The 25,748-nt window shown below is 38.5% G+C and overlaps 1 protein-coding gene across 1 annotated transcript in view; it reads right to left on the bottom strand.

Moving 5' to 3' along the window:
• RGS22 (regulator of G protein signaling 22) overlaps positions 1 to 24,556 on the bottom strand; it is a 72,722-nt gene extending 48,166 nt beyond the window's left edge. The window contains exons 1-10 of the mRNA XM_031050601.1: positions 24,532 to 24,556; positions 23,837 to 23,865; positions 21,284 to 21,346; positions 12,921 to 13,142; positions 8,556 to 8,641; positions 7,010 to 7,175; positions 6,497 to 6,659; positions 2,338 to 3,007; positions 1,608 to 1,769; positions 454 to 634 (exon numbers count right to left, since the gene is read on the bottom strand). Of these exons, the coding sequence (XP_030906461.1) occupies positions 454 to 634; positions 1,608 to 1,769; positions 2,338 to 3,007; positions 6,497 to 6,659; positions 7,010 to 7,175; positions 8,556 to 8,641; positions 12,921 to 13,142; positions 21,284 to 21,346; positions 23,837 to 23,865; positions 24,532 to 24,556 (1,767 nt within the window). The remainder of the gene's footprint in view (positions 1 to 453; positions 635 to 1,607; positions 1,770 to 2,337; positions 3,008 to 6,496; positions 6,660 to 7,009; positions 7,176 to 8,555; positions 8,642 to 12,920; positions 13,143 to 21,283; positions 21,347 to 23,836; positions 23,866 to 24,531) is intronic.
• Positions 24,557 to 25,748: the final 1,192 nt, after the last annotated feature.

The raw sequence follows: 25,748 nt of genomic DNA, 5'->3' as shown, positions 1-25,748 counted from the left end.
TGTGTCCTATGACCCTCTATAGAAGCAAAAATCGTGTAGTTGAATGAAGGATTCAGGCAACAGAGGATGAGAACTGTGCCCTTTTTACAAACATAATGGGTAAATTCAGGGTAAATGCAGTGAAGTAAAAATTAATCTGGATTAAGATAAAGCTGGTTGAAGGACATAATCTGTGCCAATAGATACTTAATTTTACATTTCAATCCAAAAGACCTATGAAATAGCCAAGAGGTAACTGAGAAGATAATTTGATTCATTTTATAGCATCCTTTTGCATAAAGTATAGTAAAATAGTGTTGCACTTTTATATACAACCATCTGCACAGACCAGCTTGCTAAATCTTGACTTCATAAGAATCAAGTACCATATTCTTATTCCACTGAATTCAAGGAGTTTTATCGTTATTTTTGATGGGACAAGGCTTTGTTTTTCAATTTTGTGATCCTACCTACCTGAGAAAGGGAAGCTGGTATCTTGGGCATGCAAGACTTAAGTGTCAATGGTAGCAATGATACTATATGTGGAAAAGGATCAATGTCCACCCTTGGTCTCTGTTGGCATGTGTGCCACATCTTCAGTTTTGCACTGGCAGTTTGTATTGCTGTTGAATGAGTGACACAAAATCTGGGACCCCTAGAGCAGGGAAAAAAAAAAAACAACAATAAAAAAGTACAAAACGAAATACAAATCTAAAAAGTAGAACTTCCACGAAACATTAAATACTGGGTTATTTGTCTTCTTTCCCCTCCCCCATGATGGTGTTTCCTGTATCAAAATACAGAGCTATGTGCACCTAAATTGAAAAAGCACTTAGTGTTAAAGGTATGTTTAGACATTGCACTCTTCCAAATCTAAAACCAAGCCAAACATAAATAAACTTAGGTTGCAAATTCTGCACCATTACATAGTTGCCTTTGTGTGAGTCTGCATTAGGATATGCCCCATTCATCCTACAGCAAATAATAGGGAAGGATTGTAGGTCATAGAACATATACCACAACTCTCATGAGGCTCCACAGCAAAGTTCACAATTGCAGGTACTTGTTTATGTCTGCAATTTGTTGACCCCCTTGGGGAGGAGAGAATATGTTAAAAAATTTAGCTTATGTTTTGGAAACAGGTTAGAATTTGTATCCTTGCTTAAGCTGTCAATAAAGCATTTTATATGACAGACATTGAACAGTAAAGTCTCAGGGTCAAATTCCACATAGATGTATACACAGAGCATCCTCAGAAACTTGAGAAGGCCAGTATGGACAATAGCTTCGAACAGAATTAACCTTCTGTGCCTGGAGGGGTTTCTCTAACCTGCAGCCTAAAGTTTACTTGAATGGTATCCAAGATAGTTATACACAAAGTAGCTCAGACGCTTTGGCAGTAAAATAACAAGGGATCAGTAAGGCAGATCTACCTGACTTGTCAGCAGGTTGCAGTGTAGTTTAAGATCCAATAAAAATTCAGATGCAACATCTGCTAGTATTTACGATGACATTGCTCCCCATAATTGGCATGGGAAAAGTGAAGTGAAATAAACCTAATAGGCTTATCAAAGAAAAGGAAAATTTATTAAACAATAGAATCTTAGTTCATGTTCACTTTTTCATACCAGTAAAGAAGCAGAGGTTTCACTACTTCAGGCTGAATCCGTCTTAAATGCCTTACATTCCACTGATCTCCATGCAGCAAGTTAAGTCTGAGTAACACTTCCGAACTGAGGAAGTAGTCTCCACTGCTCAAAAGATACAGTTTCTTCATCTTATTGAGTTGCCTTGAGTCAACAAAAATAGTCATATAAGCATGTACCAGAAGCTATACAGAACCAAGTACAGTTCACCCTACTGGTTAAACTGCTGTCATGCAAAATGTTTTTAATTGAAAATAGCAGAAGCCAAAAGAAAAAAATTTCACAAATTAGAGACAAGTTGAGTGTAAAATGCACAGTGTTTTAGAATAGACAATCTGAGTTCCACAGAGCCATTTGTTAAAGGTTTGTAATACTGAATGCCCTACTTGTGAATTTAAGTTTTTGGGGTTGGTTTGGTTTTTTTTTTCTATTGTCACCTGTTTTCCAAGTTTCTTTCTAAACGATGTCATAATACTATGGTAATTCTGACTTCATGTAAGCTTTACAAACATGACTGCAAAAACAGTTTTATCAGCTTCAACAGTCATTCCTAACTTGTTACGGCACTCATGATTACTTTAATTGTGTCTATAATATTCAAACAAGTTATTATTACAATTACAAGTTATTCTGAAATCTCAAAACCTGCATTAATCCAGCTGGGTTACAAGTATTAAAACAATGGGAATAACCACTAAATAATGAGAAGTACCTTTGCTGCCTTGTAGCGTTTTTGAGCACCTTTAGTCTTTCAATATCCATCCAGAGCCACCAGTATCTCTCCCCAAGTGTTCCTTTAATGAACTTCTTGAATCTCTCAAACTCATGTCTGTTGCCAGTATCAGAAGTCCTGTGACTAATACAGCAGGCTCTACTGTCTGACCCACCACTTTCAGAACTTGATTTTAAGCTTACTTCGTCAGTGTCTTGTTCTCTTACATCTCTGTGGGAGTTCAAGACAGAAAATGGAGAACTTTGGGAAAGGAGTGACTCTGCAGTGCCATGGGGAAATTCATTATTTGATGGCTCATGTATAAATAGTTCGGGCTGTTTGTGGAAATCCACATTACTGTGAATATCAGCAGTTGGCTGGTGAGCCGGTTCTGAAGCAGGTTCCTTCATTACAAGTTGGGTATAATCTGGTATGAATTCTCCTGGTGTCTGAATAGTTACACTTTCCTGTTCATTTTTTTCTTTTGCTGCACTGTCCCATTTTGGCTCTACATAAACTCTTAACTGAGTATGAGCAGGCAGTTCAGCAGTGGCCACAGAAGAACCCTCCTCAGCCTCTCTGGATGTCTTCCTTAAAATGATGGCTTTTGCTTTCCTTGAAGGGCGAAGGAAACTCCATTGGTGTCCTTCCTTAGACAGGGAACCTGCGTCTGCATTAAATCAGAAAAGATGGTTGAAGACTCTTTTGATTCAGGACCGTTCTCTTGCATATCGACATTTCCAAGTCAAGAAAGTGCAAATATATTTTTATCTTGTTCTACTGCAGAATAATCAGACCATGTCACACTGCAGAGCAGGGAACAGCAGAGGTGTTTCTGCTGTTGCTATGGGTTTAGAAATTCAGCCCCATGACTCAGAAATTCATTCCCTGTTGAATTCCAGCAGAGCAGGAGAGTTCAGGAGTAACTTCCTCTGGAGTCAATTGTCTTGTTTACTCAGCTGAACAACCCAGCTCCTCAGCACTTGTTAAACCACCTTGTTGTGCTGCAAGGCCTGGTTTCTTCCTGAGTATTTGATCATAGTGTGATCAAAGTCACAGTATGTCGCAGGACTGGTTTTTGTTTAGACCTGAGAAAAACTAGTAAGTGATTATTCTTGTCTACTTAAGTTGGTTATTGGAAAAGACTAAAGCATCAAACAGGCCTCTGTCAATTGGGTAAATTCTTGAAATACATAGGATAACAAAACAAATGATTATGTTAGGGGCTCTGGAAACATTTAATAATCCTGTAGTCCAGTCTGCCACCTAGGAATGGCTCATTTAGATTTAAAAATGTTTTGCAGCTAACAAGTTTATAACAGTGACCAGCAATGGGTGGTTTTGTCTACACTTCTCTATTTAATTCCTTTTTTCCCAGTTCCTTGGTGTCCCCATGCTATTAATTATGCCCCAGCATCCTGGTCTGCTGAGAAAGAAACTCACTGATTGAACTCGCTCCAATACATTTTCTACTTCTGCCAGACTTTCAGCAAATCAAGTAGTTCTGGAGCATGTTAACAAAGATGACCTTGACTATACATACTGCTCAGCTAAGTTAATGCTGCTGTGACTGCACAAGTCAGTCCTATAAAACTGAGCAGAATAACTACAGGTATTATGAACAGTAGCAGAATCTAAGTGAAATAAAGAAAAAAAAGTCATAATTCAGCTATGGCTCTACAATTTCTTCATATCAATCCAGTGTTTAAACTATAGAATAGACTGAATCTTCTGTATTTCCCTAAAGCCAAGATGCAGGCTTGTCGTGGTTTAAACCAAGTCCACACACAGCTCGTTCACTGACTCCCCCTCCTTTGCTCCCTCAACTCCCGGAGAGTTAGGAAGGAGAATCCAAACAATGTAGCCCCCCTGGGTTGAGATAAGCACAGTTTAATAGCTAAGGCACAACACAAATCACTACTGCCATTACTACTACAAATAATAATGATAAAGGAAATAACAAGTGAAGAGAATACAACACCTCACCAGCCACCGACCCATAACTCACTTCACCCTGCCCGACCGAGCACCAACCGATACCTCCTCCATCCCCCCAGAGCTCCAGCCCTTCCGGGTCTCTCCCGGTTACACCCTGGGTATGACGTGCTATGGTATGGAATACCTCTTTGGCTAGCCTGGGTCAGGTGTCCTGTTTCTCCTTCCTCCCGGCTTCCCCTCCTCCCTGGCAGAGCATGAGCTCAGAAAAGGCCTTGGACAAACCAAACATTTGAGCAGTAACTCAAAACATACTTGCTATCAGCAACCGTTCCCAGCCCGAAAGTCAAAACACAGCACTGCACCAGCTACCAAGAAGGAGAAAAATGACTGCTACTGCTCAAACCAGGACAAGGCTATTGTATCAAAACTGTAGGCAGGCAAGACATTGTCAGTGAGGAGACTGCTACAACCTCTGAGTACATGTACTACATAAGGTTGTGACAGAAAAGGACTAAATCGCTCAGATCCACTGAATTCACATTTGTAATGTCATCAGCTAGTACAACCATCTATGGTGGCCTGCTGAATAAATTGCAATGGTAGTTAAACATTCTTTCCATCTTTCTCCAAAAAAAGCTTCGTCTAACTAGTGCTGGCCACTGTCACAGACAGACAATTGGATTCAAATGTTTTCACTTGATAAAGAAAAATTCTAGCTTCTCAACATGTTTCCATGAAATTGAAACATGAAGAATGATTTCACAGGACCTGAGGCAATTAGGGAGGGAGAAACACAGTTCTTGAATAATCAAAAGTCATGTGGCTCAGGGTTTTGCTCAAGACATGAATTGATAACCTTGATCCAACTGAAGCAGTGAGCAAGGAATTCAGGCTGGATTGCCTAAGCAAATACCTTCAACTATTGAACTCTTTCTAATTGCAGGCTGGCCCTGAGAAAGTTAACTGATGCCTTTTCCTGCTTCCAGTGCCTGACACCAGGTGAATACTGTGCCTGAATAGAAATTCTGACAAAAAATGCTGGGTTTCCCACAAAATAAGCATAAAGAAGGATCATAAGCACAATGAAAATGAAGGTCTATGTTACAAAATAATTTTTTTAGGTATAAAATATTAACTGAGGCAAAATACTGTTGACTGCAGGACAGCTTCAGGCAAACAGGGCAGAGAGGCTTTCCATAGGCCTACGCCCAGCCCACTGCAATACAGTTACATAAATGCTCTGCAAGATGGTGCATGTGTGACCTCTCTGCTCAAAGCACTGCAAAAATTAGTGGTGAAGTCATGATCTGCAAACAAAAGCAGCTTCAATAACTTCATTAATAATCCATACATCAGCAATATATATCCTGGGGTGATCCTTATGGATTTGAGGAAGACAGACTTCTGGAGTTATCATGTCCTCCAATTTTCCATCCAGCCATTAGACATCAAGGTCCCATCAGAACAAACCTCAGAGTGGAATGGCAGCTTTTCCCTCCAAGAATTGGGGCCCGAGAACTCCTAACATAAGCTGAGACTTCCCTGTTCATCTTGCTACTGCCTACCTAACAGAAACAAGGTTATCAGGTATGCCCATAATGTCCCTAACCTGCAATCAAGTATGTCCATAATTCACCTCTATGTTCTCTCACATGTGTTCTCTCTCTATGCTCTCTTTGAAACCTGCTGAACAATTTCAGTTGAATTTGACAGGAGTGTCACAATTACATTCTATAAGATTCATAGAAATTGGCAGCCAGAAGGCCTTTGAAAGTGCCCCTCATAAATACCCTAAGAAGATGGCTGCAAAACAAACCATACACTATCAAATACCCAAAGAATCCAGACAAGAAGGCAGGGATAGGGGAGGCTGAAACTAGATGATCTTTAAGGTCCCTTCCAACCTAAACCATTCTATGATTCTATGAAGAAAGTCTTTCAAAACATACCAAATGGAAAAACAAAAAATCAGCTGAAACTTACAGATATCTATGAAACAGAAATATGGAAGAAAAGAGGCTTCTACTATCACAAAATTTCTTGGTTTCTAGCTCAAATTTTCATTTAACATATGACTGTGGAAACAAATCCCTATCTGAAGCCTAAGATATCATGTGACACTCAGAAGATAACGAGTTAGCAGTAATTTCTTGGAATGCCTGTTCTTTCCACCTAGTCAGAGTTTTGTTATAAATACTACGGCTGAACCTCTGTTACTTACCCAGAAGACCATCTTTTTCACTTAATGAATTATCTCTTTCACGCTGTCCAGGCAAACACTGAATTTGACTAGAAGCTACAGGATGTGAGAATGAATCTGTAGTTTTCATTAATTCACTTCCTTTTGTTAATGTAAAACAATCCTTTGGCTGAGAAACTGTAGCCTAGGAAAAGAAATGTCATAGAACAATTGAAATTTTTCTGTTTACTGTAGTGTTTCTGAGAGCAGAGCTTATTATCTGTAGTCATTTTGTGCAGGCTGTTTGTGTAGATTTCTGTAACGATAGTTCCCAGTGAAGAGAGCTGTATGACTGTAGCTGAGCATACTTGTAACATAGCTTGTGTTTTAGCTGTATTACAAACCAACAACCTTCATCTACAGTACAAAGAGCTTTGAAAATAAGGGATATTCAGAGAATCAGTTGTCCAATAAGGTTGTGACCTCAGTTACAATAATTTCACCCAATGTATTCAATATATCTTGATTTTACACCCACTAAACATTTTTTTTTACCTCTCCAAGCGATATATAGAACTTTCTCATAGTCATCGAAGTGTCATCCTCCTCAGGAGGGGGAGGACTTGGATCTTGCTTCCTTATCCAGGGACAGTAGTCATTATCAATAATGAAAGTAATGCCAGTCTTGCTCCATTCTACCTGTGATATCAATTTAGCTAGCCTGAAATTAAATGTTGAGACAAGAAAATAGCTAATTTTAGCTTTTAATCAGAGAAAAAGTTGAGGTTTTTTTCCCCAGAATAGGCAATAAAACCCATGACCAATCTAAAAATAAATTGTTACAGAGGTCATGATCAGCAGATCATATTATCAATCACACTATTTCGCAGATCATATTATTTCACACTTATTATGTCACATTCATAAACACCAGTACTGCCATTTACAGCTGGTGACCTACCTTTCATTATCAATCTTTACCAGTAAAACCAATTTCTGTTACAATGCTCTTACATGTATCTATGCAGTCCCAAGCCCTGCCAAGAAGCCCTCAAATATTTTGATCATTAAAATGGAACTATTGTTCCAGATTGCAGGAATCTGGTATCACCAGACATTACACATCCTGATACAAACAATCTTCCAGCAGTGATGCCACAGCAGTGACCATACTAATTAAACTTTCAGATGATAACTGACAACTGGCACTACTGTGTTCAACTGGCAGATGTCTGAGGACATCATAGCACTGAAGAGCCCTCCAGTGCTATCTTGTGTTAGTGCGAACCTCAGGGTGTTCAAAAAAGGCAATCTTTAGAACCCTACGTTGATAACGTCAGTGTTCCGGGATCAAGAATTGGGGCAAAACTTAGCTAAATTAGAAAGCAGCACAAAACCAACCAAGGTGCACGTGAAGGGGAAACAAAGCCTATGCCTGAGCCTATGACCATGAGTGAATGCCCAGTTTCCTTTGTCCCCACTATTTGAAGGCAAATAGGATTTCATTCTAGGGTTGGGGTATCTTCATCTATACATACAAGTTGCTCTTTTAGCATCTCAGCTTATCTTGATCTAGACACAACCTTGAGGGATGTAGAGGCAGATCCTCAAAAAAATATACATGAAGAACATCTGCTGAAAGGACATCTGGAAGAATATGGCAGATGTATAATGCTGCATCGTCCAACTGTGCCACAGCATCCCACAGAGAACCTTGCAAAAGGAAGTCTGATAGTGGGTCCCACAGACACAAAGCTAGTAACTGAAATAAAAAGGACTGGCTTATTTTTTTCTAAATAGATTTCATGGGTTCATAACTTCCACTTATATGGCTTATATATTGACCAGAGAAAGATGCATTACTACCATGATATCTCTGTGGAACGCAGATTCAGATATCAGTAATTCATGGTCAAGGAAAATTACAGACTGATGAGTGAAAAAAAGCCACTGATTTTACTTTATCCAGGTCACTAAAATATTAAAATTAAACGAACAGACCTAGAGGTGGGAGAAAGTATATTGAGTACTGTCAAGATAAATTGAACAGAAGAGAAAAACTACACAAATTTAAAACTGAAAGCATAAAAGATTGTAATACCTGTATTCAAAGTAACAGTCACTTTCCAGAAATGCTGGAAGCCTTTCTTTCTTAATCCACTGAATTGCTTGTTCTCGATCAAGGCACTATTAAAAAAGAAATGTCAAAGATTTGCAGTTTTCTTTACTTTCTTGCTTTGTTTGCCATGTAACTGACTCTCTCCAACCCCCTTCTACAGAAGAATTGTCTCAGGAAAACAAATATGCAGTGGACATCATCGTTGTTATAGAATCACAGAATAGTTAGGATTGGAAAGGACCTCAAGATCATCTAGTTCCAACCCCCCCTCCATGGGCAGGAACACCTCACACTAAACGATATCACACAAGGCTCTGTCCAACCTGGCCTTGAACACCGCCAGGGATGGAGCATTCACAACTTCCCTGGGTAACCCATCCCAGTGCCTCACCACCCTCACTGTAAAGAACTTCTTCCTTATATCCAATCTAAACTTCCCCTGTTTAAGTTTGAACCCATTACCCCTTGTCCTGTCATTACAGTCCCTAATAGTCCACCCCAAGCATCCCTCTAGGCCCCCCTTCAGATACTGGAAGGCTGCTAAGAGGTCTTCATGCAGCCTTCTCTTCTCCAGGCTGAACAGCCCCAACTTTCACAGCCTGTCTTCATACGGGAGGTGCTCCAGTCCCCTGATCATCCTCATGGCCCTCCCCTGGACTTGTTCCAACAGTTCCATATCCTTTTTATGTTGAGGACACCAGAACTGTCCACAATACTCTGAGTAAAGTCCAGTTTAGCCTTTATCATGCTGGGATAATTAAGTTGATTTACTTTCCTATTAACAGCTAAAAAGATCTAAATATGATTTCATCTATAAGAGTACAATTTTTTTAACAAATCATGGGTGTTTTTTCTTCAGAAATAATATGTGCATTGATCATGCTTTTGCTGTACAATTCCAAATGCAAAATACATGTTCATAATTTTTTTGCAATAGGAAACAGCTAATTTTTCTGACTTCATCACATTTTATAAAAAAACACTATGTTTTCCTCAAGAACCTGAAGACTAAGAAACCTTTAAATTAAATTAGACTCCAAGAATCAGAGAGCTGTAGATATTAAAAACAAAACCAAACAAATAAAAAGCCTATCAGCTAACATGATTCTCACCCTAATGTCAGAGCTTTGCAGAACTGCATTGCACAAAGTAACACTTTAACGGAAAACTAAGTATGTTACAAATCAGGCTCCTAACAGATTTCTGCTTAGGCTGTCCGAGCCTCATCAAAGCAGAAAGGGAGGTGCTTCCAAAGAGTGGTCTGGGGTGTTGAAGGGGTGTGTTGAACAGCAAGCAATACAGAGCCAGCTAACAAAATCAACAATGCCTGAGAACTTACACAGAGCGAGATCTCTGACTATGGGCCGCAGTGATCCATAGCTGTTTCCCTTAGAAATGACACACAGCACACTTCAATATTTTTTTAAGAGTGTACTTTTTCCATTCTTAGGGGATGAGCTGTTTCATTTATCTGAGGTGCTTTTTTCCTTCTAGTGAAAGTGAGACTGATGGTTTGGAAGAATGCAGTAACTCTCCTTGTCCATAAAAACAGGTGAAGCTGGGGCAAAGATGGATGCTACATGCTATATCAAATAATCAGTTGTGTAGATTTTAAATTTTCTTTCCATGAGCTAATATTCCATTAGGGACAAGGGTTATTCTGCCTCACATATATCTGTAGGGGATTAAAAAAAAAATCTGAATTACTCAGAAAGTGGGTGGTTTCATTTAGAGAGAAGAAAATATTTCAAAATATGGAAAGCTTATGTTGGCAGTGGCTCATACACTGTAATTTGTGGAGATTGAGACTAATTAGTCCCAACCACACAGTGTATGCCTCTTTCTGGTAACTGACAAGCTTTTTTGAAATACAGAAGATTGTCTCTTTATTTTGGCATTTAATATTTATGTTTTTACTGAATAACAGCCCAGGTTTTTATCTGAGTGATTCATAACATGTTCATGCCTGTACATGGCTGGTACACAAAATTATATATACTATCAGAATGAAAGAATCTCTACTCTTTCCCCTTCCCCCAGAGAAAGATGCTACATTTAATCTGATGGGTTTTGTTACCTTGGTTATCTTCCTTACCCAGTCAGCCTTAGGCCTTGCTGGGACCCAATCCAGCAAAGCTTTTAGCACGTGTTTAAGTTTAAGCATGTGTTTAACTTCCCTTGATTAAAGTTAAACACATAAGTGTTTTGCTGAACTGGGGTTTCTCTGAAGTAAGGTATGTGGGATGCCAGCCAGGTTTTTTCCATAGTTGTGATCAATTCTACAGCTCAGCAGGTTTATTTTCTTAATATATTTTACACCAGGTTGATTTTGGCTGTTGATAAGAAGGTATTTACCTCCGTATCAATAATTTGTAAGTGTGCATGCACACATGCAGAGAACTTTTGCTTATCTGTAAATTTGTAACAGCATAAGAGGGAAGTAAAATACAGAGAAAAATACCTGTAGGTGTATTTCTTAGGTAAGATTTGTTTAAATTCAAGCTGTGGCCTGAAATGCCTACTAGGATTCTCCAACCATATCTCATTTTCATTAGAAATGTGCCAGTGATGGTCTCTTGCTACTTTTTGAAGCAATGTAACATTCAAAGCAACTGTCAATCTTTTCAGTGTGAAGAAAGTCAAAGGAAAAAAAGTAGCATCAGCTGATGCCTGAAAGATCAAATCCTATTTGAGTTGAGCTGAGCTACTTGATGCAGTTGGTCTGGGATGACTTCTGGTTCAGTCATAGTGCAGCACAATGAATGAAGTTGTGTTCTTTCACCTTGTGTAGTTGCAGTACCAATTTTTGGTATGCTGTTTTGCAGGCCATTTTGTTCCAGCTCAACCTTGAGATGCCAAGGCATCATCAACTGGGTAAGGAATGTATGTTACCTACCCAGTGAAGAAGTAAAAAATAAGAAAAATCTTCACCCTTTACTCCCAAGAAGAAAGCATACTGAGGCATGCCACTCCACAAAACACCATTATCTATGGAAAATGGCACAGAGAAAATAATGTATTCTTAAACAGTATGGCAACCATGTTGCTCCAAACCACATGAAAGATGTAAGCAATAGTGAAATGGCTTTGAATTTGTCAAGAAAGGCCATCCACAATTGCAGTGATGTAAGGTTATCCCACAGAGTGTTAGCCACACTTGCACAAGCACACAATGTTTCTTCAGTTTAATCCTGAGACCAAGTAAGAAATGAAGAATAGTTCTTCCAGGTTTGTGTTCTCAAGCAAAATATTTGTGAAAATAATTATTTAACATGGTAGGGATGCCTGTGAGCCTTGTCCTGTTGTAGCACTTTTTCAGTCTAGATGCAGATAATTGCTATCTCATATTACTATCACTTTGTTAAACATCTTTTCCTTTTGACCTCTCTCAACACTGTTTCCTTTTGTGAAAATAATTAAGCTTATACTAGGCAAAATAGCAGTTTGCTACAACTCCTTGCTTTTCTCTCAGCTTTCCAGCTATGATATAATTTAGAGCAGCCACTTCTAAAAATACAGCAAGACCTTAGCCAGGCCTTGAATGAAACAAACTGAAGTCACAACAGTCACACCAATGCAAAGTAAGCAAGAAAAGAATAAACCAAGTATCCCAGTGAAATGTTTTTTCTCTTCAAAAGCTGTTGTTTAAAGGTAAAGTCCCACAGCTAATTATACTGTCTTGTATTCTTTCAGGTGTATATGATGCTTCAGCTCCTGATTTTAACCTGAATAATTTGGTGCTGAAGAAAGCCCTGAAAATAAACAGGTAAGAATACCAAGATCAATAATGTCTGGGCAAATAAAAAACAAGATTATTTTTCTAAAATCCAACCTATCTTTCCATTAATTTTGCTTTCTTTTTGCCAAAGATTATTTTCTCTGGCCATTTCAATTGATGGTAACCATGTAAACCCTTTGGGAATTAATAGAAGAGAGTTTTATGTGTTGCCAGACCACAGATGAGCTCATAGCCACACAAGGAAATTAATTAATAAGGAAAGACTGAGATGCATTAGTTTCAGTCAATTTGCACATTCCAGGGATCACTAGTAAAGTAACTGTTGTCATAATATTTTTTCTTTTAATATTAAAAAGTATTCAGACCACACAACTGAATCCTGCCCTACGGAATCTTCAAAATTCTGTGCTACAGGATGTACATCTGTAATTCCATTCACTTGTCTGCTAGACACATGTGCATTGCAGGGCATAATTTGGCCCATCATTATGTTTTCCTAACATAAATTAACATTTTTCCCAAGCTACCAAGCCAAACACAACAAAAACTACTGCCAGTATCTCTTCAGTAAGATCTAAATATAAACTCAGGGGCTATAAGATGCTTACCATAGTGTTGTAATTTGCATCAATATTGAAGGCTGGAGAAGCACTGCGCATTTTGGAGAGCTGCCCATCATTCTTCACTTTCCTTAGAGCATCATAAATGGGCTTTGGAGTTTTCTGCTCATGTAGACTTTTTTTCTGCTGGCTTTCAACACATTGTGGGGCATCATTAACAACTTCAAAAACCCCAAAGTCAGAGTTAAACCTAACTGGCTGGGCAAATGTCTGAAAAAAAAAAAATCGTAAAGTTTATTACATTGTAATAAGGGAACTTTTTAATGTAAGAAAGTTACTTTTCATAATATAGGAACATCCTACAGGATGCAACCCAGTATTATGAGGTTTCCTTCTCTTGCCCACAGTAGCTTATATTTGGGGCCTGGAACAATATTTTTTTCTGTATTCTTGTTCTTTAGTCTCTTTGCTGTATAGTTTTCCAATATATTCCTACTTTTTATCTCAGCTACGCTTAATTGTGAAGAATTTTAATTCATTCTAGATCACAGACCATTCTTTTTCACGATAGGCACAGTACACAGATGTCTGGAATGTATTATTCACAGTGACTTTAGTTAAACTGTTCAGCAGGGGACTACTTACCTACAGGATCAGATCTCCAGTGCTGTTCTCCCATTCATTGCCACAAACAATCAAGGCTTGAAAAGATTAGCAATGAAGTGGACCTTTTAAATGGGATGCATTTGAAGAGGATGAAACTGAAAATTTCCTTATATAGGAATGGCTTTTCACCATATTGTTACTTTTAGGTCAAATGCCTACCAGAACTTGCAAGTTCTCTACCAGAACTTTTAAAGCTTGTAGTAGGTTAATATACATCACCAGTTCAGATAGTGTCTGACACATGAGGTAGACCAAACTTCAACTTCTGCTATATAACTGTCAAAAAAAAAAACCAAAAAAAAACAAAAAACAAAAACCCACTGCAGGTGTACACATTAAAACAGAGCCACCTTTCATCTTTTGAGCTCTGGTATTAGGTATTTCCCTGAAAGACTATCTTTCAAATGCTCTTCCTTGAAATTAAGAGGGAAAATATGGATGGATTTTACAAGTAATGGAGGATACCCAAGACAGTTGTGAATATGAGATGATATACAAGCAGAGCATATAAGCATCTCCACACAGAGCTGGAAGACAAGAAGGCAGGTTGTATTTAAGAACTGAAGAAAACCCTGGCCATATCCAGATCCTGTGCCAAAATTCTTTTTGGCTTCACTCCAGACAGGATCCCACCTGGTGTTTGTACAGTTGTCGTTCGCCTGCACTTAATAAGATTATTTTATTTTTTCAAGCACTGTGTTTTTCATCTCCTTGAACTTTTTATATATCACATATATAAAAACATAGACATAATTCATATACATACTATAGATGTTGAATACATGCTACATATAATATAGAAATATATTACAGTCAATTTTATTCTTCTCTGCACCTATAGAGGTCCAAAGTAACCGTGTCAGTGTCAGCTATTTTGTTGCTTCTGTTTGAAGCCCCCTTATTGATCAAAGTCTTGTAGAATAATGCCCAGGATCGAACCATGTGGCTGCAACATGTGGTTACAACATTCCCTGCTTATCCCATAATGTCTCACTGTGGAAGCTCAGCCTGGCAAAACATGTAGCATGCAAGAGCTTTATGTGCATGGTTAGTGCCTATGACATCAGACTGTCACTGCTCAGAGCCATGCATTGAATTGCATTGGTCTGTTTAGTTACCCAACTTCAGCTGAATTCGTGGCTTGGTTTCTGTTCTCTGACACCTTGTGCCCCTTTTAACATTCATTTTCTCCAGGGTACTCTGCAGGTTTTAGTGGGTTTTCTCCAGATGTACTGAACAGCATTTTAAAGAGCCTTTTATGTGTAGTAGATTTCTCTGTACTCCGTTCAGACTTCCTCCCAGTTTGCTATGTGTATATTTCATTTACTTTCAAACCTAATTTGGTCTGCTAACAACATTCATGTGACTAACTGTGCAACCTTAATAACCTCCAAATGTATTCTTCCCTATTTATTTTTTCGTGTTTTTAAAAAAGAAACAGACGTACACTAAGAAACAAGGTGTGTCAGTCTTTCAGGATTTGAAACTCTCTTGCTTGTGGAAAAAAGCAAATAAAGTACAAATTCCATAACACAAGCCTATGTTGACTAGATGTGATCAGATTTGTTTAGTTCCATATTGTTCAACTTTGAAAGCTAAGCAACAACATTAGTTTATCACACACATCTATTTTTACTTAATCCTTCATAACTTATTCTAGAAGTCATTTTTTCAGTATGCATTCTAATTAACTAAACAGAAAACACACAACAACTTAAATGTAGTGAAACAGATGCAAGCGACAACTTTTCAAATATAAAATGTGTTGCTGTTTTAGGAGTCTGATTACAAATCCTTTGTAAGACAAATATACTAACAGAACAAAGAACATACACTGATAGGATAAGAAGATTAAGACTTCATACACTACATACTTGACTGAAAAAGGTGGTTCTTGCCCAGACTTTTGGGGTTAGGACGAAGGTGTAGTTACCTATATCTAAGAACATCAAAGAGGCATTGCATACTTCTTGTATCAGTCAGAAAGTAGCCACTGGATCCTCTTTACTTGACACTAATAAGTCTGCATTTGGAATACTGTATCCAGTTTTGGGTTCCCAGTACAGGAATAATGTTCACATATTCAAGTAAGTACAGCAGAAGACCACTGAGCTGGTCAGAGCCTGGAGCACTTTCCCTGTGAGGACAGACTGAGGGAAGAGGGTTTATTTAGCCTGTAGAAGAGGCAGCTCTAGGAGGACCTAGGAACAATCTGAAAGTACTTACAAGATTACTGAGAAAGTAGACCAGGCATTTCATGGAGGTGCATGGTGAGAGGACAGGAGACCGTGGTCATACACTGAAATAGAGAACTCAACTAGATATAAGAAAAAAGGTATTTGTGTGTGGAATGATTAGCATTGGAACATGCTGTCCAGAGAGACTAAGAAATCAGTTCTTGGAGGTTTTCAAGATCAAGATCAAGTACTAAGCAACCTGGTTTCAATACTAAAGCACTGTCTCTGCTTTGAGCAGGAAGATGGACTACAGACCTCCCCAAAGCCCCTTCCAGCCTGAGTGACCTATGATTCTGTACAGATATCAAATTCTACCAGAGAGAGAATCTCATAAAGTGATCATATAAAAGCATTTTAGAATATTTTGGAATAGTTTGCTTACTTAGGAAAACTAGAATGACAAATCAGAATGTCTTTATAAGCATAATAAAAGAAGAGGTAAGTCCTGACCTCCTTAGCTCATCCCAGCCACAAAAATAAAACTATAATGTTAAGACATTATAGCAATGGGAACAAAAAAAAAAAGTGTGATTTCTTGTAGATAACATTTTCCCAGTTACAGTACAGGAGAGAAGATCAGCCAATCCATTTCCCTTCTGGTATGTGAAGAACTTTGGAGCAAAACATATGGTCTAACCATTCCCACACATTACAAGCCACAAAAAAAAAAAAAACCCAACCAAAAAACCTGTTCAATACCCTGTAGTGAACTTAAAACCTTTTCCACAGAAGCCAACAGCTGTAAAATCACAGTGTTTCACAGGACAGTAATGAGAGAGGTTTATAGCACCACCAATATTCTAGGTCTTTGCAATAATGATGACTCTTCAGTGAAGATGCCTGTGTCAGTGAGTGGGTGATAACCTACACTAGGAAGGAAGGGGAAAAAGTCACCCGTGCCAATCTAATATACTAAGAAATATCTTTCTTACCCCACATTTGGCAAGTGCTTTGGCTTTTTACAGAAAAGGGAAAATACACTAAGCGAAGACTAAGTGTATCATTCTCTCTCTAGTTTGGGCCAATTTTTGATCCTTTGAAGATTGAAAGGGAGAACTCCAGAGACAAATTATACCTCAAGATGTTAAGAAAAAATAAATATGGTTTGGCAGGAGCCTTGAAGCTTGGGATTCATACATTATCGATTTAACACAATAAATAGGATCAACAAGGACTTGAGAATACTAACAAATAAGAAGTCTGCTGATTTTGCAAACTGTTTCATCCTGACAATTCTCCCGTTGAACTCAGTACAAACAATGTAACTCAGTGTGTTAACCTCAGCTTCAGAAAAAATCTCCAAGCAAACAACAAAAAGCTGTTTTCAGATTACAGTACAGCAATACTATTAAATAAATAAACCATTGCATGTACATTTTTGTCAGCAAAGAAATTTAACTGTCAAATGCACATTGAATATGTTTTCAGCTCAAGAATAAATAGAATACATAATTCTGAAACCTGAAGTTATACACTTAACTGAAGGGAAAGCAAATTTCTCTCAGTCCTCCCAAAACAGAAACCAAAACAGCATCCATCACCATGTTACCAGGATGTCAGGCATATAAATCTCACTGTTCTCTGCCTTAACAGTTTTCAGATATACTTAACTTCAGATACAGTTAACAAAGTGTAAATACGTTCACTACATCTCACCCCAAATAATGTAGTTAGATCCCAAGAGAAATAGAATGACCACAGCTTGGCTGCCTCTTCAATTAAGGTCCTGAAAGGGTGGGAATTAATAGACTTCATCGAGGAGCTTTGCCAAAACTTCCTTAAGCAGGTATGTGTGTATCATAATTAAATGTCAGTGAGAATCCAGACCAGAAGAGAATTTGAGCAGCTCTATGAACTATCTGGAAAATTCACACTGCACATGGTTAGTAACAAATCTCCCACTGAGTTTAATGAGTCCAGGATTTCCTTTCCATTGATGAGTAAGACACAGGTCACAATTACATACCACAATCTAATTAACATTTTGAGTAAACCCATTATCCACAAGAAAAAAAGTAAAACACACTTCTTTTGCTTCCTTGGATGTCAAAGCTATCAAGCAAGTTCTAGTCCTGAGTCTCGACATAATATGCATGTGGGGCCTTATTTATGTAAAGCCTTTTTAAGGGAAGTTGTATTGGCACCTGCAGCCTCCCTCCACACACCTGGAAGAGACAAGAGGAAACTAATGAGCATGCACTGATGCTTTGAATTGATACATTGATGCATCAAATTAATCACAGCCATCTTCAAAACAGAGAAGGGCTGGAACTATAGAGCACAGTGGATTGCTTTTTGCTTTATGCCCTTTCCATCTTTTGCTACTTTCTAGATCAGGGCTGTTTCTGCTCTTGAGAGCACTAGGTTTTCAGGACCATTCTGTTTCCAGAAAGACCAATTAGCTCAAACTTTATTAGTTGGGCTGTTTTCAGAATTAGTTGTTTTCAGAATCATCACCTGCACCAAATCCTGGATCCTGACTACTCAGCAGAGAGCTTTTATAGTGAGAACAATTTCAAAAGAAGTAGTTTTCAAATCTGAAGTTGATAAAACCATGCTCACTTGGTAGCTTTCTGCTGCAAGTAAAACCCGCAGCCAGGGACTTGCCACCAAAAGTGTCATCTCCTGAATATGCTTCAACTGAGGTGCAGTTAGCACTTCTGCTGCTAGTGCAACTCCTTAAGGTTGCAAAGAGGAGAAGCGTGCCTTCATCAGGATCAGTGGTAACCGGAAAATGAGGGGGTAAGGCCCCAGCATGGACTTGGAGTAGAACAAGTAGCATTCAGCCTGCAAAGTTCAGGAGAAATAATTTGACATTACTGCACTTTCTTACTGAAGCCTCCAACACTGAGCTGCATGGCCATTCTTGACTTCTGAATTTTCATTCTTGGCTTCTGTATTTTCATTCCTGGCTGAATATATTAAAACTGGATGTTTTAGATACATGGATAAAAGATTCAATTTGTAGGGATGCCTGTCAGGCTAGAAATGGAAGTGTATCCTTGCCAATGTTTCTCTCAGATCTTTCATTTTAGATTAGCTACTGAGGAAGGTGCAACTAGTTTGTGTGTCACATAACTGGTTTCTGCTATTGTGAAGTTGTTGTCCTACTGGCAACAAGTGCCCTCATGAGGGTTTTTGTATTATTTTATCTTTCATAAGTATTTTCTGTACAAACTGTCCTTCATTACAGTATATAGAGCTTTGGAGTACCTAGATATTCATGTCAGATTGTATTGAATATTATTATAACAACAGGATCACTTAAAGGATATACTGTAAAGCAAAGCAAAAAAAAAGCCCTAATCTGCTGCTGCTACAGCAAGTCCCCAGTAATACAATTTTCCATAAACTATTGGTGCATTATAAATCAATGCAGAGGTAGTCCCTTAAAATAAGCATATGCTACCCCTGATTTCTGGTACCAAGTCACACAATATTTTCAGTTTAACTTGTTGCCTAACTACTAGCACACCTGGGTAATACTGTTCCCAGGCAACTGCATATAAATACAACAAGAATAAAGCAATGGAAATTTCAATGTGGTGTTTTAGTAGAAGCCTTCTGAGAAGGAGAAGGAACTTGGGAATATAAGGTATTCAAACCACAGAACTCCAGGCATTAATGGAACTTAATCCTGAAGAGGGTAAATCCTCAGGAAAAGGTCAAAGAAAATAAAAGCATTTATGAGAATGTTACAGATAAAAGTAGCTAATAGAGCATGCTTTCATGAAGATATGTCAATATATAGAAAAGAGGCCATATGTCATCTTAGAAACCTAACAAGATTACCAGCATAAAACAGTGTTTACTCAAGAGTGTCTGTAAACTTTTCTGTGGGCTTCCAGAGCTGTCAGGAATGCCTGGACAATCACTGCGGTTCAGAGCTGCTGAGCTGTGCCAGGACTAGGGGCTGAGGAGCCCTCTGAGGCCAAGGAGAATTTTGGCCTCTAATATATATTCTGAGATCTGTGCATGTCCAGGGAGACCCAGAAACTAAGCAAGCTGAACTTCTTACCCAGTCCATCCTTTGTGATTTGGGGAAAACTTGAAGCATAGTTTCCAAATAAGCAGCAAAGGCATGGAGAATGGTATTCCTGTGCTAAGAACAATCTGGCACAAGGAAGGAGGCCTGGGTTTAAAAGCTATGTAGTTAGGCTTGGACTTAGATATTCTAAAGCAGCTGCAAGGGGAGGGAGAAAAAAATGAGAAAAAAACCCAGCTCTCTCACACACATTTTCTTCCATCTGTATCTCCCTAGCTTTGTAAAAATTATTCTTAGGAATCTTGCAGTGTGGTGAAAGTATGAAAAGACTGAGCTCCTCAGGGAAGTCAGTATGGCTGCTGTGCACAAAACCCACATTCTGATACAGAGTTAATACCTCCAGATTTTATTTTAAGATAAAAAATAGGTATGGAGAGTCCATTCTGCCATCCTTAATTCTGCAAATCCCATTATGTGTACTTTTACACAAATCTGTGATGTGGCTTAGAGAGCACATCTGTGTCTAGTTCAGTTTGGTAAGCCTAAATTGTAACAATTTATTCCAGTGGTGGCTACACCGCAGTCTTAGGTGCAAGGAGCATCAAAAAGCATACTGCCCCTTCCTAATCCTGGTGGTGGTTCATACCAAGCAAGTTGCAGAAATAGGTGTATGTTCTCACAGTACAGCCTGTTGGACTGCAGTGGTTTGGGAGGGGATAGGCCATGGGGCAGCTCTGCCACAGATCAGACCCCACGGGAGCCGTGAGTTACACTGTGGAAAGGTCTGTGCCACTTTGAAGGAGAACAGGGATGTGAGGTGTGGTGACGGAGAGAATGAGGATAGTCAGGGCGAAGACTACTAAGATGAAGTTTAGTGAGGCCGCCATGTTGAGGGAGCAGGACGTTACATCTGACCCTCACAACGGTATGGGGGGGAGGGGTAGCTGATGAGGAAAAGGAGAAAAATACAGGGCAGCTGGTTAAATACAGGGCACTGAGTACCGTGGTCTAACTGCAAACAGATCAGCACACAAACTACAGTGTAAGGCTGCATCCTTCCAGCTGCAGATGGGAGAGGAAGAGGTGTGCCAACTTTGAGACCTGCACAGCCATGAAGAGAAACAGAATTGGTTTCTAAGCTAAAATGGTTATTAATTGCCTAGTGCACTGCCAGAATAATGCAAAAGGACAAACATTTGTTATGTTGGCATGTTGTGATACTGGAATAGGTGTGGACTCCTCATACTATTTAAATAAGTATTTATGTGGGTTTTTTTCCTTTCCTATCCATATTATTTTATTGCACCGTGATTTAAATATGTTAACTTGCAAGATAATATCTGTTCCCAGAAGTGCAGATACTATGTTATTTTTCTTGACACTGATAATAACATTAAACAATAAGAGTTGCTACCATTAAAATACAGATATATTGTATAAGCCATTTAACTACCCAGTAGAAAAATGCAAAATTTTCTAAGCTGGATTAATCTTTTTGCAAGAGATTTCTGTAAGATACTTACCGGAAGACTCAAAAATTCATTAAAGTATTCCACAAGCATACCATCTGTGGCTAAGCATTCTTCCTACAGAGAGACAAAACCACAAAGCAAAGCTTGTACTAATGTGTACTAACATGGTTTGAATGCACTATTGCCTTAAACAACGTTTTTTCCATGAGATATGACATGCAAACTTTTGCAAAAATGTTGTTTCCCACTTTTGAGAATATAATCCTTGCATCATCGTTATATTCCAGCCGTTGCACACTGCTGAGGCCCTTAGCAATTTAAAAAACACACATGAAGGTAAATCCTTTTCCAAGAAATTTACAGATAAATCCTTCGTTAACCCAACAGCTTCTAAGTGCTGGAAATCTGCTGATTTACTTTTGAAAAAATGTGTATTAAGCTAAGAGTCTAGAAATTCCCAACATTAAACCTTTCTCTCTTGCATCTGGGAAGAAGAGTCTAAACATTCACTAGAGCTTGCTTCTGCTTCCACACTGCTGCTTGGGGATGTTTTGGTGGATGTTTCGAAATAAAAGGGAGGTCATTGACCTATAATTTGGCTCACGAAGCAAGCAGAGTATACCATCTCTTTGACAGAATTGGGATGTTTCCTGCTGACCTTGTCAGAAGTAAAGACTACATCTGCAGGTGGGTTTTGTACCTGTTCTGACCCCTGTGTTATAAACCCTGCTAATCAGACTCAGAAGTGCACAGCAGAAATTAATGTTTTTTGCTGCTGACAAATCACTAAGGCCCCATTTCCATTCAGCGGAAGAAAAAAGTAGAACATTATTTCATTGGTCTTCAGAAATCTGTCTTCAATATAATGAAGACTCCTAAATGTTTTAATAGTTTCAGATTCTTGAACATTTCTGTCAAGTTTTTTCATGTTATTTCTGTCTTGCAACACAAGGAGAATTCACCCAAATCAAATGTATTCACCAATATCAGCAAAGGTCTTGTGACACAAATCCTTTTTCTCTCTAAGTTCGAAGTGTTTGTCTGGCCTTAGTCTGACAACATTTATTCCTTGGCATTTGTGATTGCTACTAGGAGTGATACAGAATGGGCAAGTTAGCTCACACTTACTCCTGGGAGATACTGACAACACTGAAAGAAATTCTTTCTGCATTACAGAGGTGGTGGGGTTTTTGGATCACAGGACCATGGTCCAATGCACTTGCAGTACCATGGACCTAAATGTCTAACCCAAAGCATTTTGAAGTCAACAAAATATCCTCTCCCTAATGTCACTAGGCAATCAATCAGACCCAGAAAGCTCAATTCAGCAAGTGTTAACATAATTAATAATAAGAACAGCAAAAAAAAAAAAAAATCTAAAGAAGCTTCAGTGTACCTCATGTTTGGTTTGGGCAATTCACAATTAGATTTGAAGACAGCCAGATATGATAACACCCCATGAAAATATCTTATTGGTTTGAAAGACTTACTCAAAACAACTCATTTATTATTGGCTGAAGTATAAGCTCCTTAAGAATTATACAGGTAACATGTGTTTTTAATTTGCTAAGGATATAATTCTCTGCAGTCCCATATAACAGCAAGAAATGTAAACACAGTGGTTGATTAATCAATAAAATGTTTATGATCTTATTAATGTAAGCTTTGCTACTTACTGATCTTACTGCATCTATGCAAAATATACTGTCCTCTGGTGTTTGAAGGGGTGTTTTGTGGTCAGTCTTATTTTCATTTGAAAGCATAATTGCAGTTGCATATTTGCACATTCTAGGTTATCAAGTCCAACCATTAACCTAGCACTACCAAGTTCACCACTAAACCACGTCCTAAGTGCCACATCTACACATCTTCTAAATACCTCCAAGGATGGTGACTCCATCTGAAAGTATTTACCGCTACAAATAAGTTAACATGGAGTACTGAGTAATTTCATAGTATTTTCTTAGGGAAAAAAAAACAAACAAAAAAATTAGTTTTAAAGACTAATTTTATTATTGGGGGGGTTATTCTCTTCATTCTAAATACTTAGTGTATTCTTTATTTACCACTTCCCTGGGCAGCCTGTTCCAATGCTTTACAACCCTTTCTGTGAAGAAATTTTTTGCAATACCCAATCTAAACCTCCCCTGATGCAGCTTGAGACCATTTGCTCTCATCCATTGCTTGTGTCACTTAAAATAAGGTAAAACAACAGAGTAACAAATAAGGTAAAAAAGGCAAACAACAGAGAAATCCTACAATGAGCTATGAGCAAAGAGCAGACAAGATAAAGTAAGAAGATTGTTAAACCTGTCATGTTGAATATTCCAGTTCATGATTACATTCCTTCATCATATTTCACTTTCCTTTTCATTTCCATTCTTCTTCTCCATAGTTTCCTGTTACTTTTACTTTCTAATTATTTTCAAACTAAGTCATTTTTTTTTTGTCTGAGAAAAATCCCAAGAAATCACTCAGTACTCCATACTTACAGAGAGGAAAGAACTGAGAAATCAGACAACAGTTTCCAAAAACGTGTTTTGCTTTTTGTGTTCTACAGTTGCATGATGAAATGAATGATCAAGCTTTACATAGCATACTTACAAACACTTCTTCTGTTATACATGGAGGCTCTGAAATACAAAAATGAAATATCATGTTATTCAAGCAATACAGTCAAGCTTGTTCAACTATGATCACTGAACAGAAACAAAAAGTAGTGAGGCATGACAACCTTCCTGGATATTCTTAAATAAAATAACTTAGTCTGAGGAAATAAAATAAACTCTAAGAACATTCAGTAATGTTGACCCATGTATAAAAAGGATAAAAGGATTAAATAAAAAATCTACCACAAGAATGATTTAAATATAATTCAAGTATTATTTAACTAGATTATTTCTCACATGTATCAGTTAGCTTCTAGTCAGCTTTGCTTTGCAAAATTGATTACTAGAATCTTGCTGGTTTTAACGAAAATATAATTTCTATGAGACTGTGGGAGTCTCAAAGAGCAAATATTATGAAACACACGATAAAATTTATAAAAATGTGATTGTTGGTGTTCCCAGATATCAAAATCTCACTCATTCTAGAAGGGTATTCTGCCTTCCATGATTACATCTGAAGGGAATAAAGTTCTGACTTGAGATTATGGAATTTTACTGAATTTAAACTTAGCAGTTCAAAATCCCCCTCTTCTGTATCACCATCTCTGTACCTAAGACAATCACCCTTGGGTCAGACCCACTGTCTGACATAGTTTCAGTCCATCCCCCCACATGGCAAGCACTACATACCAGTGGTTAACCTCTTCGACTGCATCCTGGATCTATTCACATAAGGGCCAGCACCCAGACCTGCAAGATTGCAATCTCATTTGCAAAGGTGAAATCCTTAGCTGCAGACCAGAAACAGAAGCTGCAGAGTTCCAGGACCTGGCTGGTGAGTGCTGGTCTGCAACAGGGCAGCCTGCCTCTGCTGCATGTCTCCCAGCAGAGTTGCTATGACACTGTAAACAATGCATGTGGTGAGCTGAGTGGTAAGCAAATACTTCTCTTGCTGATGCAAATCTCCCTGAAACAGACTTGGATGTCAAGCATACTGATGATACTGTCCCAAAAGAGATGCCCGTGAACTAGGAATTTCAGGATGCTTATAGCAAGAATAGAAATTAAATGTTCTTTTCTTGACTGACCGAGGCAGTTCTTAGTCGGAAAGGATATTCTATCTTCTACATTAGCAAAACCCTCCAGCCACGTGGGAATTTGCCTTAAAACAAATCCCCAAACATATAAGCAACGGATTTACATCATGTATCATATAATTCTGCATCCATACATGTACAAAAGGCCCCACTGCGACGTGACAGAAACACAACCTGCAGCCTTGGTAACAACCCTCTTTGCTTCCTCCCACTGCCAGGGCCCAGGTCTAGCAGAAATCCGAAGGCAGCTACATGTTCCCACAGTTAGGGAAAAGTTTGTAATTAGCCCAGGTAGAAGGAGAAAAGACATTAAAAGACATAGAGTCTACTCCCAGAACATTAATTTCTTCGTTGGCTTGATGGGGTACTCCAGGGTATAAAAAGTCACATTTCTCTTATGGTCAGCAAAAGCTAAATACAAAGAGGAATTCAGGGTCCTATATGAGGATTTCAGTGGAATTTAGGTGGTCCACAAGTGGGATCTGAAAAAACCCTACCTAGCAAGTCTCTGATCCTAGAACTGAATAAATTCTTCATGCTTTTTGGCATACAAGTTCCCTCAAAGGTTCTGATCTATTGTGATTATGAAATATTTCAAATAGGTATACTTAATGTATATGAAAGAGGAATAGCACGACAAGATAGCCCATTGTCATGGTTTAAACCCAGCTGGCAATTCAGCCATGCAGCCCTAGCTCACTTCCCCCCCCTTCCTCCCCCCAGTCCCAGAGGGATGGGGAGGAGAATCGAAAAAATTTAACTCCCGCAGGTTGAGATAAGAACAGTCCAGTAACTAAGGTATAACACAAA

The sequence above is a fragment of the Melopsittacus undulatus genome, chromosome 1 (assembly GCF_012275295.1).
Source record: "Melopsittacus undulatus isolate bMelUnd1 chromosome 1, bMelUnd1.mat.Z, whole genome shotgun sequence".
NCBI lineage: Eukaryota > Metazoa > Chordata > Aves > Psittaciformes > Psittaculidae > Melopsittacus > Melopsittacus undulatus.
Note: the sequence above shows the minus strand (reverse complement) of the source record. Positions and strands in the feature narration are given on the sequence as shown.